The sequence below is a fragment of the Asparagus officinalis genome, chromosome 5 (assembly GCF_001876935.1).
Source record: "Asparagus officinalis chromosome 5, Aspof.V1, whole genome shotgun sequence".
NCBI classification, from domain to species: domain Eukaryota; kingdom Viridiplantae; phylum Streptophyta; class Magnoliopsida; order Asparagales; family Asparagaceae; genus Asparagus; species Asparagus officinalis.
Window position 1 is genome coordinate 86,629,465 of NC_033798.1, and position 16,051 is coordinate 86,645,515.

Here is a 16,051-nt window from a genome sequence, read left to right on the forward strand (position 1 = left end):
GTTTTTATCTTTGATTTGTGATGAATTTCTTTATTGCTCAACTTTCTAACAAGGTCTGGAAGGGCAATGGTTCGATTTGATTGTTTCGAACCCCAACAAAACCTTCCAGTTTACCATTAATTAGTTGATCCATCAAAAATTGTTTCTGCAATATCAATATATCATGGCTCTGAAGAGTAACACAGCAAAGACGAGGGGCGGATACGCAATTTCCGCGAAGTGATGGAGGCAGGTCCGCGTGAAAATACTTCGGACATAGGACAAATTTTCAAAACCAACCCTTTTAGCATTTTATTTGCAAAAAACGACCTATTTTGAAAATAATCGCCGGCGCTCTCGCGCCATAACTCGTCACTGGCACCTCATCTGCGCAGCCTAACTTTGCCGCAAGGCCTATGAAAGAATTGCTCCTCGACAGCGCCGTCACACTCTTCAAAGTACATCTCGAACGGTTCCGCACCTTCCTGCACACGCCTTATTCAAAGAAATAAACCCGTAATCCTCCGCCGCCAATTCTGCCGCTGTACACTCCGCCATCTGCCTCGAGAACCCATCAGCCATCTCGAAGACTCCATCGGAGTCGACAAACGAGTTCCCTCCTCCTTCTTCCCTCATTGTCCTCACCACGTCCTCTAGAACGTCGTTCATCAGCACAAGCTGGAGCTGCATGCTCAGCGGCCTCCTTCTCCCCGTCATCTCGCGGACGCCTCGGCCGAATCTCCTCCGCCCGGGCTTCCGGAGCTCCGCCTGCGCCGAAACAACCGCCTCCATCTCTCGCCCCCTGCGTCCCTCCTCATCCCCGCCAATATCCCCATGCACAGTTCAAAGAATCTTGCTAATCGCGTTCCGGCCGGTAGACCTGCGGCCGGATCCCTCGCCGGCCGTGTGCGTCTGCGGCTGCGGCTGCGGCTGGTAGTACGCGGCGGCGAGGTAAGATCCTCGACGACGAGGGCGTACGCGAGATGGTCGGGCTCGGGCCGGGGCAGGGCCTAGGGTTTTCGAGGGTAAAGAGGCGGATCCTGGGCCCGAAAGATGCGAGAGCGATTTGACGAGTCGAACGAGATCGACGAGGGGTAAGACCCAGGACGGACCGTCAGGGGCGTGACGGATCCGTCGCCGGTCGAACGAAGGCCCGCCAGGTTGGTGGTGCTTGACCACCATGGTCGGCGTGCGCGGGTCAGGAGGACGGATGGGAGCCGGCCCTGGCTCGGAACGCGGCGGTAGGTCTCGAGAGCAGCCAGATCGAGGGCCGGGGATGTTGTAGAGGGAGCGCCGCTCCGTAGACGATGGGGGATTGGTGCCGTCGGCGGTTTGAGGAGGTTGAGGGTTCGGCCGTCCGTTGTGGGTTAAGGAGGAGATTTTAAGTGGGGCGAGGGAGGGGAAGAGCGTCGACCGGGGCGACCGAGGTGCGGCTGGCGATGAGCATGGTCTCCTCCGATTAGGGAGGGCGGAAGGCCCGCAGCTGGGAGAGGCGGCGAGTCGGTAAACTGTCGCGCGTACTGGGCGCCCGGGTGTGGAGGGGAGGGGGGGGTGGAGGGGGGCCACTCCTGCTTGGACAGTGAGGTGTGTGTGTGCTGTGGGGTGCTCGGCGGTTTGCTTTTCTTAGATTGGGCGCCGGCGGCGGCGCGTGGCGGTGGATTTTTTTGTTTTTGGGAAATTTGCGGGAAATTTCGGGAGTGGGAGGAGAGGTGCATTGCTGTCGCTGCGGCGTGTCCTATTCCGTTCCCATTTTCTTATGTCCGAGACAGTATTTGTCTTAAGGTCAGTTTTGGGTTGTTCTGGTTCTTGTATACCTTGTGCTTTGTTTCAGTTTTGGTTTGGTTTTGTTTTAAGATTGGGATTGCTACATAAGAACATGTGTTTATGTGGAAGATATTGCTTGTGTTTGGATTTCTTGTTCGGTATATAGTGAAATTGGGATTTGGTGATATGTTATTAGGCGGTATGCTCACAATTATTCATTCTTATGTTACGTTCGTTTGGAATGCTGTTTGATACATGATGCTAACGATTGTCTACTGTAGAATAGCTGTCTGAGTTCACAGAGAACACATATCATTTCAATTTGATAGCCAATTTCTTCTGGTATTTAGGAGATTTCGACATCTAAAACAAGCTGATGACATGACTGTCCATCATCATTGACAATTGGGACATTCATAACCATGTTGTACCATTCACAATTATTGGTAGAAGGTTTGATATTTGTTTCATTATCGGTCGCATCTTCCCTGTTGTATGCCCCTGCTCTGCATTGAGGCTGTTTGTTAACAGGGAAGACACCAGAGTTCTTTCTGTAAATCCAAAGTATTGACTTCGTGAAAACTCTCGACTCTTTTTCTTTTCTAGCCTTAAAGGACTCTTTCAAATTGCGACTATCTAGGATACAGATGTGAGTCCTCAATTTCTAATAAAATCAATAGATATAAATCCATCCATTTTTCATTTCTTTAAACTCTTCTCTTGGAATAGAAAAGCAATCCTACATGGTAGGTTTCACGTAGGATCTATCTAGGATTTGCCAAAGTACTTTTGAGGGTCTTTGGATACTTCAGTAAACAGTTTGTGTGTTTATTTCTCGCCTACTGGTCTAACAATAATGAAAATCTACATATTGAAGTCCCTAGTTTTCTTAATAAAAAACATAGATATGTCTTCCTCAACTTTTTATGTGTCTTGAGACTCTTTTTTCCCCAAATACAAATGTCAAAGTAGTCTTAGGTGTATACATAATATGTACCTAATTCTCTTTAAGATCTTTATTTGCCTTCTTTCCATTGAAACAAACAAATATTTTGAGGGGCTAGAGGAAGAGTCATTTTGGGGTCTTTCAGGATCTCTCTTAAGCAAACAAAACCCTCTTCTTTGACACCCAGATAGCATGTGATTTTATTAACTCTACTCAATTGCAAATCCATTAGGTAATCATAACATTCAAAAAATGCACAGATCCTCAAGTCCTATCCAAATTATAGAGGATTTAAATACTTGAAATATGATCTAGATTCTAGGTTGAATAAACTAACAACTCTAATTATAGTTTGGGATGAGAATTGCATAAGTGATGCAATCATGCAACCTGGCGGATATGTAAGGACTTGTCGGATATGTAAAGACTCGTCAGTTTAGCTACATCACATAAGTTTGGGGGGATAGCTATTCATTCCAATAGTTTCTTAACTTGAAATGGTTAGTGTTTACGTCAAAAAATTAGTGTGTGATTTGGGAGTGTTGAACTCTATTTCTGGGTCCCTTGATCTCCCTTGTGAAAGTACCCTAGAGGGGGGGTGAATAGGGTAATTGCTAATCTAATCCGATATCGATGTCAAATTAAAATTTACTAACAATATCCTAACAATATGATATACACAAGTGATATATGCAAGGATGTATAATTAAACAATGGACGATATAAACTATGAGACAATGGCGATATAGAAATATGATAAATAATGAGCACAAGAATAATACGCCAAGGCAATCGCAAACAACAAATATGATCACGGAGTTCGGTCTTAACACTCGACCTATGTCTCCGCTCCTCACCTCGACGAGATTCTCCACTATCTCAAATTCACTACACAATCGGTTTTCAAACCTTACCGAAAACTTTTACAATCACACGTTGACAATCACAGTACACTTTTCTAAGTGTTGGTTGACCCGTGTCACCTTCCTCAAGTGCTTGGAATTACTACCTCTTCCTAGGCTTTTACAACCAAGTCACTCCTCTTGGAATTGACCTCGTTCTTCTCCCAACCACTCCTCTAAGTGTCCTTGTGTATTACAACGTGTTCTCAACAATAAGCACAAATAAATGTTTAGTTCTCTACAATGGATGAGAACGAATTGTAAGCTCACTCTCTAACACTCTCACAATCAAAATATACTAAATATGAAATACTCAAGCTTAAGTGGTTATGTGTGAAAATAATGAGTAATAACGAAATTTAAACTCAATTAAATCTAGCAAAGATATATATGAGAATCAAAATGAGAACAAGCTAGATAAATAAGTTTAGAAAACTTCTCCAATGAAAACAAAGAGTTATAGATGATGAATTGAGGTTGAACGCCTTAAAAATAAAATTTTGATTCTCCTCTTTGTAAACTTTTTTTCAAACAAACAAACATTTGATCTCTTAAAAAACGAGTAGCCAAGATGGCTTAAACAAACTGATGAATTGAAAACTTGGCTTAAAAAATAAGCATTGAGGGGTATTTATAACCTCTCAAAGAAAATCTGTCATAACTAGCTGTTGCAGAAAAAAGACATCATCAGTCGACTGATAGTATAAGTCGGTCGACTGATAATATGACCGTTGGCTGAACAGGCAAAAACAAATGAGTTATCAGTCGACTGATGACACTACATTGGTCGACTGATAACACTGTTCAGTCGACTGATAAGGATCAGTCGACTAAGTAGAAACAAAAAATAAAATTCCAGAGCAGTTTATCGATCGACCGATATGAACAATCGGGCGACCGAAAAACATGCACAACCCTTATATGAACAGTAAAACTATTTTTCAAAGTACGTTTAAAAATAGTAAATAAATTCTAAAAATTATGAAACTTAGGGAAATGATTATTCTGATGATAACAAACATGCTAGAATGAAAATTTTCAAATATTGTTTCCCGTTTGTGAAAACTCATCATTTTGCAAAATCTCAAAAATACAAGTTCGTTTAAACCCTTGATTTTGTCAAAACGATTTCAACCAAATTTTGGAATCCCTTTTAGTGGATTAATTTACTTTGGAAATGATGTAAAATGGTATTGTTCAATCTATAATCCAAAAACTCAAAATATGAAATAATACGTGTATGAAATTGAGCTTAAAGCATAAACACATAAAGTATAAACCCAAAATACTATACCCAAGCAATAGATCTTCAATTAAGCTCGTCTTAGTTGCGGATGAAGCGATGATGAATATTGACTTGAATTGTGACAGCTTCATTCTGATTTCCTTCCAACCTCATTTGAATGTCATCGTTAAGCTCAATTCCAACCAACCTCCGACAATGATCTTTGTATAGGATACCTAACAATCAAATACAAGTATTCGACAAACGATGTTAGGAATTATTTGTTAATCATCAAAACCAGATAAGATAATAGGCTCATAAACATGAGACCTAATGGTTTATCTTCCCGCTATGGATCATAACTTGTGCTTTGCTACACATGCAACGGAGGTTAGAGGCGGTAGAGGTTTCCTCCGGCGTGCCCTCCGATGCTCAAGTAAGTGATTTTTCTAGTTAATCTGAAGAGAAAAACAAAGTATCTCTTGTTCACTTTTTTATGTGTAAAATTGCATTACCTAAATCATCTATATTTGTAGAGGGATTACGAGGGACACGTTGGTGATTTCAGCCGAGTGGATTGTAGTACTGTTTCAGACCTACTTTACACGTGCCGGCGATCAGTTGGCCAAGTCGACTTTACATAGTGAAAAGGCTGTGGGCTATATGGCATGTACGAGGAGCTATGAAAGCTCTGGCGCACACGGTCATTATGATTAATGTTGCATTAAATGCTGATGGTGACCAAACGACAATTTGTGAGCGCTAACATGACACTTATTAAATGCCACGTGATTTTTAAGGAATGCTCGTCAGGCTGAATGACTGTGGGAGATGTACTGCGTCGGGTCTGAGTAGAGGACGCTTTTCGCTTCGGAGTCGGGCATCTTGACAGGCACCGAGTCGGTTGCGCCTTTCGACTCGAATTAGAATTTCGAGTCGGGTCGTGTATTATAGGTGCTTTGGAAGTTGGCGAGCGAATCAATATTTGGCCACTCTTATTAGGCAGGGTAATTTCTAGTGTACAACATTGGCATATTCTCACTTGGACTTTGCAAGCCAAGTGTGAGAAAATAAAGTGCTTCAGTTAGGACTTAAACCACTTTTGCTGGGGAAAAGCTGTGATTTGATTCTTCTAACGTCAGTAGCAATCGTGTGGCAATTTTTGCGGAGTGGCGCTTCTGCTCATGGGACGTCACTTTGGTTTTCGAAAACCGGTAGTGTTTTTCCCCTAAGCTGTGCCATCCTCGAACTCCTTACCACGTGCTACTCCTTCCGCTTATATACATTGTTTTTATCCTTCTTACTTTCGCAGAAGCCATAGGATTTGAATTTCTGTGGCTGTAAGTGCATTTGATCTTCCAAAGTTTCGCCTTTCGTTGATAATGTCTTCTCCTGCTTTGTCATTTTTTGGTTGTCAACCTGTTGGAGCTTGCAACGAGGTCAGGATTGCCTTGTTGTGCAAGTTTTATTGAGATGTGCTCCCAAGTTGCTTGGAGCAATATATCCATGATTCGACATCCCCAGTGATTACACACTCGTAGCATCGTTGAGGTATCAACCTGTTTACCGTTATGGTGGAGATTTGGTGTCGTTGTACTGGGATCATCTCGATTATGGCCTTCGCTTGCCGTTGCACCCGTTTTTACACGGGTTTTTAGGGCCTTGGAGTTGCTCTGACTCAGCTAACATTGAACTCCATCGTTAACTTAAGTGGAGTTTCTTGTCATCTATTATCGTGTCGACATCAGGCCGACATTGGGGATTTTGGGCAGCTTGGTGAGCGTCAAATTTGGAGAGGACACTTCTATCTACAGTCGACATGCGATTTCAAGCTAGTGTCTAACACTCCGACGATGAACAAGAACTGAAGGGAGAAGTTCTTTGTCTAGAGTGCAGACCCGATCCTAGCTTGTCCCACGTGGCCATAGATCAAGAAGGGGGGTCTTCGTGTGGAGAGGCTCTCGGCGGAGGAGTTTTGAGGGCTAGAAAGGGTCCACGCTCACGACATTGGGAGGTTATGTGAAACGATGTGCTCAACGCTACTGGCATCTCTCTTGTCCCCGCCTCCGAAGTAGATTTGGCCCGCACCGCGGTTCTCTCTATCGACGAGGAGTCGGTGGAGGGTGCTCACCCTGGTTCTCTTATGCCTCGAAAACGCCTTTGTGGTGAATTGGAGGTGGAGGACTTGTAACTTTTGCAACAACATTTCACCACTGAGCTCGCTGCAATGCTTGGCTTAGGTAAACCCTCTGCTCAAGCGAAGGGGTCTAAGAGGAAGAAAGTGGCTACTGGAGCGTCACTGGGAACTCCTTTCTCTTGAGGACGAGGTGGTTGAGGATGCGCCTTGGCCGATTGTGAACATCCCTAGGTTGATCGGGACCGCGGCCCCAGAGTCTCCCCACTCTCTCCCTAAGTTTTTTAAGAAGGGTGAGTTCCCTCATTCGATTCCCGAAGAGGAGGCCAAAGGGGAGGTTGCTCCTGTCAAGGATCCGGTAGGGAATGAGGGAGTAGGGGTCGACACTACAGGTGCATCGATCGAGACGGGGATTGGGCCACGAGTTAGTTAGGAGACCCGGAAAGGAACCTGCCTAAGAGGATCTGATCGCTACGGCTTACAAGAAGATTGCTCCCGGTGCTCTGGGTCTCTTAGCGACAGTGCATGAAGGGCGGTACCAATGGCCCTATCCTCACCGAATTGGTGAACTTCAGCCCCGCACTTGAGAAGGGATGTGGGCTCTCTTGATGGGTCCTAAATCATGTCCTTAGCTATGCGGGAGAAGAGGAATGTCCCTTCATCCCTGAGCGTCAAGTGGACATTAGGGGATCAGTCCTAAAGTTCAAAGCGACCAGGAGAAGGGAGTGGAGTAGTTCCTTCCCGTAGATGAGGCGCTGCTCTGTGAGATTCCTGATATTAGTCTTCATCATGCCCTCCAAAGCTATCTCACTCAGGGGACCCTCTTAGAGGTTGAATCGTTTCTACGATTCGGAATCTATCTTGAGCTTTTCTTCAAGATTTGTGTTGAGATGGAGGCTTAGAGGGGAGGTTGAGAAGTGGTCGAGTCGGCGGCCGCTATCAAGGGCAGTGAGCTCGACGAGTTGGAGAGGGTTCAGTCCATTGTGGACCAGCAACTGGCCCGCAAAGATGAAGAGCTGAAGGTGGTAACGGCTAGTGCTCAGCAACGTGAAGCTCACCTGAAACAGGCACATGAAGATGCCTAGAAGCTTAAGGAGAGCCTCGATCGTGCTCGTTATGAAATAGGACCTGCCAAGGAGAGATTGACTTATTTTGAGTCGAAAATTCTATCTGAGAAGGATGAGAAGGAAAAAGCCTTCAAGACGGCTCAAGTTGCTCGCATCAAGTCGGAGGAGCTCCGAGCCAAGCTGCAAGGAGAGATGGCTCAGTAGGAGGCTCTTCGTCAGGATGCCGCCCGTAAGGGCGCCAAAGTTCGAGCAGGAGCGCAACTCCTTCGTGCCCAGGTTCAGGAGCTTGGGACTCATGTGGCTTTCTTGGAGTCGAAAGCCTATGAGACCAAGATTATTGAGCGATATCACAATGGTCATCTGGGCAAGATTGAGGTTGCCCTCGCTTGTAAAGGGGGCTTTGACTATTTGAAGGGTCAACTTCCTCCTAAGCTTTTATTAAAGGAAGATTGCTTCAAGTATCCCTCCCAAGTGGCCACATGCCTTGATATACCTAGGGTACTTAAAGTGCAAGGTGGGTTAGGGATAGTGCAGGAGGACGAAGTGGAGGCTTTTGAAGGGGAGGAGGAGGTTGTTGGTGAAGGTCTGGACAACGAGGCTGACCCTTCTTCCCCTGAGAATTGACTCATTTCTTTGCACTTATTTCATCAACTGTTTCTCATTTGTGTTTTTGATTTTCTGAGATTTTTCCGACTGAGTCGCCGAGGGTTGTGCCTTGGGTTTGCATTTGAAAACTGATACGAAGGATCTTGATAAATGCCTGACAAGTCGGTGACGACCGAGGCGCTAAGGGCTCTTCTCCATGCCTTGAGCTTACTTTTGAAAACCGAAACCAAAGGCTTTGATAAATGCCTGACAAGTCGCTGAGGACCAAGTCGCAGACCTTCGTGCCTTGGTTTCACTATTGAGAACAATACCAAGGGCTTTTGTCTTCATTGCTGACTCGATGAAGATTGAGTGGCAAAGGCTTTGTGCCTTGATTTTTACTCGTGAGGACGGGCTTGGTGCGTGCCCTGGGTTTACTTTGAAAAGACACCAAGGGCTTTTGTCTTCATTGCTAACTCGATGAAGATCGAGTGGGAAAGGCTTTGTGCCTTGGTTTCACTCATGAAAACGATACCAAGGGCTTGGTGTGTGCCTTGTCTTTTCTCTGAAAAGACATCAAGGGGTTTTATCTTCATACAGGTTAGTATATGACGCACCGTAATTTTTTTTTACAGAGGGGTTCTTATAGTCTAATTACATTCTGCTGAGGCACCCTCTGTAATGCTTTGTAATTTAGAACAATCTTGATAGTTTCTTAGCTTTGTTCTCAGTTTGCTCTTTGAGGGAATTCTTCGGCTGGCATAGCGTTGGAGCGGTGATGGCAACCTCCGATCCTGAGATCCAAAAGCCAGAGATCATCATTTCCTCAAAAGGAGATGAAGAAGGCCCCACAGTGGGCGCCAAACTGTGTACGTCGGAAAATTAATGTGTGATTTGGGAGTGTTGAACTTTATTTTTGGGCACCCTTGATCTCTCTTGATGGTTGATCTTCTCGCTGTGGATCATAACATGTGCTTCGCTACACATGCAATAGAGGTTAGGGGCACGAGAGGTTGTTTTCTTCGACGTGCCTACCGATGCTTTAGTTAGTGATTTTGTGTAATTAATCTGAAGAGAAAAACATGGTATGTTAACTTTTTTGTGTAAAATTTTGTTACTTTTGTGATAGAAATCATCTATATTTGTGGAGGGATTGCAATACTGTTTTAGACCTATTTTACAAGTGTCGGCGATTGGTTGGCCGAGTCAACTTTGCACAGTTAAGACTGTGGGATATATAGCATGTATGAGGTGCTTTGAAAGCTCTGGCGTGGCGTGCAGTCATTATGACTGATGCATCATTAAATATTGATGGTGACTAGGCGAAGGATTGTGGGCGCTAATAGGACACTCATTAAATGTCACGTGACTTTTGAGGAATGCTTGTTAGGCCGAATGACTGTTGGAGACGTACTGCGTCTGGTCTGAGTGGAGGACACCTTTCGTCTCGGAGTCAGTCATCTTGACAGGATCTGAGTCGGCTGCGCCTTTTGACTTGGATTAGAATCTCAAGTCGGGTCGTGTATTGTAGATGCTTTGGGAGTCTGCCAGCGAATCAATACTTGGCTACTGTTATTAGACGGGGTAATTTCCAGGGTATAACAGTTAGGAAATTTGTTATTCATGTTACTTAACTCAAAGTAATTGGTTCCCAGTAATTCCATTGCCTTGATGTGCTCATCCGCAGCGAACTTAATCCAAACCTGCTGCTATGACCACTGAAATATTTGTAAGGCAAAAAAGGAAACTGAGATATTTTGAAGACTTTGTTGTCACTTAGCAATAGAGTAGGCTTTCCATGAAAACAGTAAATGATACAAGTTGACTTTACATGACTGAAGACATGGATGACTTTTACTTATGTATGATGTATAAGGAGAGGAATGTTATATTTCTTAGAGCTTTCCCCGGTAAAAGGATTAAAAATCAACCAACAAGTGCACGGAATGTGAATTGCTACATGGTAAGGAGGCTTCGGATTCTTTTTTGGGTGGAAATGAAGAGAAGAAGCCTAGCTACATGAATGATACATTAAAACGCTTGCTATGATCGCACCTATTGCTCTTCATAGAATATAGAAACCGGCAGTTTGACAAGGCTTAACCCAAATAGCCTCTGGCGTTTGACTTGTGTATCCACTGTGATTTGAGTGAAGATATTGTCATGGGACCTCTGAAGCACTAGATGGTGTGGATGTGGGAATTGTATTGATTCAATAACAAAATTCATGAGAGTTCCATGTAGAAGAAAAATACTGTTGTAGTTTTGTTCGCATATGTATGTAATTTGTAAATGGTAACTAGTTCATCCTTTATGCTTTTGGTTGTACTGGCTTGAGGTGATCCAACAACAGTTCTTGTAACACTTATGTCAGGGCTGTTTGATTGCATGTGAACGGGGTTAATATTTGCATTTTAGGGAATATAAACTTGATTTATGACTGCCATAAATATTAGAAAATTATGGTTCCTGTTATGATAGGCCGTAGATGGAGGAGCATTTTGTCACTGGAAACAGGTGCAGGAATCTATAACATACTTCAATTCTCAGCTGTTGGTGTGACTTATTTGCTAGCTATAGTTTTTGCCAACTTTGTTTTTAGTTATTACTTAATATTAAGAGTCGCGCAAATGCTGATTAGAATTATAAGACCATTGCTGAAAGAGATTTTGATGAATATTCTTACTCCAGATCCAATAATTCAACAACTTTCAAGTAAACTCTGCTTTGTACCACATACAATGTAGTTTCACTTCAAATTTACCCGAAATATTATGGTGTCAGAGTTTTTACACAGCTACGGAGAAAGATTTGCACAATGCGCTCTTAGTGGGCGGTGTGGATTTAGATCTGAACCAAAGCAGATTCACATGAAATACGATGATGTCGCATCCCATTGTCCAGCATCAATTGTGCTATAGGCAAGAAATGATGGCAAAGAGGAAATAATCCGCTTAATGATGTAGAGCTGATATTGTTGTACTTCATGTTTAAATATTTGTAATCCTGGGAACTTCAGCTTTCTGATCAAAGCTATTTAAAGATCTTTTGGAGTTGTCGGAGAAATTTAGGAAAATGCATAATTTGGAGCGTGCAATACTCGCAGAAATAAGAATATCCACTGATCTATCTGTGTGGAAGCAGATGAATATATGTTTGTTACTGTAGTTTTGTTTGTGTAATTAAATGAAGATGAAGGGAGTAGTACATACTTGTGACGGTTGTAGAGTCAAAACTCTATAGCAGATACAGCGTGTCAAGAAAGATGGTCATGGACTTGATATTTATAGGGTGAGCTGTGCGTATCTGCATCAATTTGACTAGTTTTGAACCGATGACATCCATCTGGAAGTAGTCAGGCATATGAAAATGTATTTTAGATCATCGATTAAGTGTATTAAGATTTTTTTTTTCCTGCATCATCCCCCTGTCCATACTAATTAATAATGGTTTTGTACTTCGAGAGTTCAGTACAGTGCATCAACAACATATTTCCATTCTTTTAACAATATTCTAATGTCATCCTTCACTATAATGTTTGTGCATTTTTCCATCCAAACTTGTTTTACTCTCTGATTTTCTTTTCCTTTTTAAGTATTAGTTCTGGCTGAAAGCAGCGTTGACATGCTATGTCGTCTGAACTACTAAGAATCGGGCCTGTGGTGTAAGCTTTTTGTGCTCCAGTATCTGTACTCAGAGATCGAGCAAAAGTGTTTTTATCTTTTTTTTTCTCTCATTTGTGTATTTGTTGGTTGATTCTTTCAGACTATGAATTTAAATGAAACATATTCAGTGGCGTTGGGCAGAGGAGCCCCTAAATGTATCTTTAATTTCAGGTAGAGTTCTCTATGCTCTTTACGAATATTTCTGGCTGGCAGATTGTGTTCTTAGTCACTCGTGTATTAGTTCAAGGGGTAGTTTCCCGATAGCATGATCTGGGCAGTTTTCGTCGGCCTCGTGCACAAGAGAGTATACTCTCTTCTCTTGTGAACGTGCACAAGCTGAAACTTCCTCTGCCAAAGTGAAGGAGGCCTTCCAACGATCCGTAAGCACGTTAATGAGCGAGTCTGAAGCTGATAGAACAGATGAAACACTGGCGGATGCATGTGACCCATGTAATGCGGCGAACTTCTATTATGAACCCCCCTACTTGTATGCGACATGCCAGGTACCTTGGTAAAACGGCACACTTACATGACTACTACCTCTAAAGCATGCGGCAACTTGTCCCACTGGTTCAAGGCGTTTATATAATTTAATTTACACATCAAAGCCTTCAAGAGAAGAAAAAAAGAAATTATCAAAAGATTTGGTTTGTAAAATCTCCACAAATTTACATGCATTTAGCTCCTCTTTCTAAAAAGTTGAAGACTGATAACTGTTTGATTTCTGAGCGCAAGTAAAAAAAATAACATACCATAGATTAATTTATGCAATCAGAATATGTTTTATAGTAGTAAAATATTTGTTTGAATTTTTCGGGGGCTTCAGGCATCTTATATGTGCATGTTTGTATATGTGCATGTTTATGTTTGTATATGTGCATGTTTGTATGTATTGTCTTTATTATTAATAGATATAATTTAGTGTTTTATAGTATCTGTTGTGTCCTGTATCATGTTTCGAAGGCAATACTCCTTTAGCAGGTGCTGTTCTCCTCCTTCAATCAAGACGCAACAAAAATTTAAAAAAAAAAAGGATGTACAACAGTACATCTGAGAAAGCCATTTTCAGCATCGGACGTCCCTTTACAAAAGGCCCGGTCAGCCAGTGGTCAAGCTCTAAGCATAAAAAAAAAAGTCATAAGATTCCATTAACCAGCTAATAACTCCGCTCGGCGATCGAAGTAATTATTGACGAGCGAAAGAGCTTGGTACCCAAGAATTCCTCCCTAGCTAAAAACTCAAAAGAATAGAACAGTAACTCTAACTTTAATTATACACACTATCTATATGTTAAAACTAGCCCAAATCCACGATGGTTATCTAGAGCCGGATCTCAACTCCCGGGGGTAGGGCTCGCTATAATAGCAAGGCGATGAAGGCGGCCATGCTGCTGCTTATAAATAGCAAAAGCCAACCTTTACTTCTCCTGTGCATCTTCTCGGGCTCACACGGTCTAAATGGCGTTAGGATCCGGTCGCATGTTAGCTTGAAAAGCGCAAAGCATGCGAAAAATACGCTTGCTATCAGCACAACAAGCTCCTTGTTCTCCAGGGTTTCCTGATTTCTTAGGATCGTATCCACATTTTCCCTGTAATCATGCGAACGAAGAAATAGCAACTTCATACAACAGGAAATAATTTTGTGCTTACTGTTTTAATTAGGCAAAAATACAACTGGCTTTAGTTTGTAAGTCTACCCACTTGAGTAGTGACTTCAAAGAAAGATACAACAGACTTGGAAAAAAAAAAAAGGATACAACCACCTACGGAGAAATGTCAGAATGAAAAAAACACTAGCTATCTACAGAGGAGATTGGACGCATCTCTTCAAACCTCTCTATATAAAATGCTAAATGATTTGAAGACTCCTCTCATATACATCAAGTATCCAAAAGACATAAGAAGTTCCAGCCATCCGAAAATTGTCCTGCTATGGGTTTTTTGACATGTGACGAGGGTTTCAGACCAGATTGACCTTCACAAACATAAATTCGATATGATGATTAAAGTGAATGGTGTTAGTTGTTGGTCTGGATAACCCACTGAACCATCTCACATAAAATAATCATTTAAATACCTCATTCTAGCATTTACCTTGTACATGGTAATAAGGCTGTGGAAAGTGGAAAACTGAGTGAAGCAAGGTTTTAAATATCGGTTATCGGGGATTTATCGGACGGTCAAAATCCACATTGAATAGCGGATATCGGGGATATATCGAGAATAAGTAGTATTTATCGGTGTGGCACTACCAGATGGTGATATACATAATATAATATTCTAAAATGTAAATAATTATGTTTAGAATCACTAACCAATGATAGAAACTTGGGTCGGGTCCGGTCGGGTTTAAAGTGCATTGAATAGGTGCATTTGCCCGAAATTAAAACTCAAACCAAAGATCGATAATTCTGACTTTTGGGCCAACAATATCTTCCGATAATTCACTTTATCGCCGCATTATCGGCGATAAACATCCAAAACGTAACCGATTTAGAATCAAACTTATCATAGTGGAAGGCCCCCCAAAACCCATAAATCGTTGATAATATCGGTTTATCGGCCGATATTTAAAACATTGGAGTGAAGTGATGAGACAACGTTTAGGCTTTTCGAGGCTTAAGCAGATCAAAGAGGGAGAAAACAACAAGTAAAAGAGCGGTCTAGCTGATAGATGCTTTAAAAAAAAAGAAAATTTCAAGAAAAACATAAAACTGATACAAATGTGTATTTGATGTTATGCACAGATCCCAAGCATGAAATGAATGTGTAACAATGGCACAATATTAACAAAGTACTAGTGGTTCTTCGAGGCGGTGGAGGGGAGAGCAGTGGACTGAAGCGCGATGAGGAGCTTGCTACCGATGGTGAGAGGAGTTCAAGAGAGATGGTGGAGGATGATAAGAGGCAGCGGGAGACGAACTGAAGGAAGAGGTAGAAGGTGCTAGAGATAGTGTTTTTTTTGTTTTTTTGTTTTTTTTTTAGGTGGGGTGAGGGGGGCGGCTCCTTAAAGGAGAATTGGCGGCAGTTTTTTTTGTTTTTTTGTTTTTTTTTTAGGTGGGGTGAGGGGGGCGGCTCCTTAAAGGAGAGGAGGTAGTGGAGACAAAGGATTATTTGGTATCTTAGGGCCTTTTTGGGTTCGAATCAGAGAAGGAGAAAGAGGGATGGGTTTAAGGTGTTAGAAACAGGTCCTGGGTGGGTCGGGTGCAAAATTGAAACCAGTTTATCATCATCCCCTTTTTTAATTAAGCATGTTAAAGCGCTATTAAGCGCTTTTTGCCGCTGTTTCGCACCTTCACGAGCAAAAAAGCCAGTGGCGCTTTATACCACGCCTTTGAGGCAAAGCGAAGCGGCCAAGGGCTGCTTCTGCTTTATACATCCACTTTTCCCCACTTTTTGCCACTTTCTTGAACAGTAGTCGGTATGTATACGAGTCGTATCCTTTTTCAATTTAACTGTGCCATGAACCCCCAAAAATTTAGTTACGGACTGAGTATATGATGGGGACCAGGATTATTAGAATCCAGCAACCATGGTGAGTTTCAGTATGTAAGATAAGAAAAAGAATGACCGATCACATTTGATTGTTCAAGTGGCATTAAAGTAACGCATATAAATGTGTAATTATCACTTGCGTGCAGACCATTTATGCTGTCAATGTCACTGGTGTAGTGATTGATGGGGTGTGGGCATGCATAGTTTGTATGTGTGTAGGTGTATTTATCTGTGTGCAGCGCATGTTTTTTTTCTTTTTTTGTGTTTTTGGGTTTTGGGGGGGGGCAGGG

At 42.4% G+C, this 16,051-nt stretch overlaps 2 protein-coding genes across 2 annotated transcripts in view; both read right to left on the minus strand.

The window, feature by feature from the left end:
* On the minus strand, positions 363 to 6,220 carry LOC109842121 (protein ELC-like). The gene is given in 5 exon segments (XM_020411031.1): positions 363 to 470; positions 472 to 789; positions 1,239 to 1,337; positions 1,339 to 1,412; positions 6,121 to 6,220. Coding segments are annotated over 5 exon segments (699 nt in total).
* The window catches only part of LOC109840028 (SUN domain-containing protein 2-like), a 6,204-nt gene continuing 3,471 nt past the window's right edge, over positions 13,319 to 16,051 (minus strand). The window contains exon 4 of the mRNA XM_020408526.1: positions 13,319 to 13,855. Within this exon, the coding sequence (XP_020264115.1) occupies positions 13,624 to 13,855 (232 nt within the window). The 3' untranslated portion in view covers positions 13,319 to 13,623. The remainder of the gene's footprint in view (positions 13,856 to 16,051) is intronic.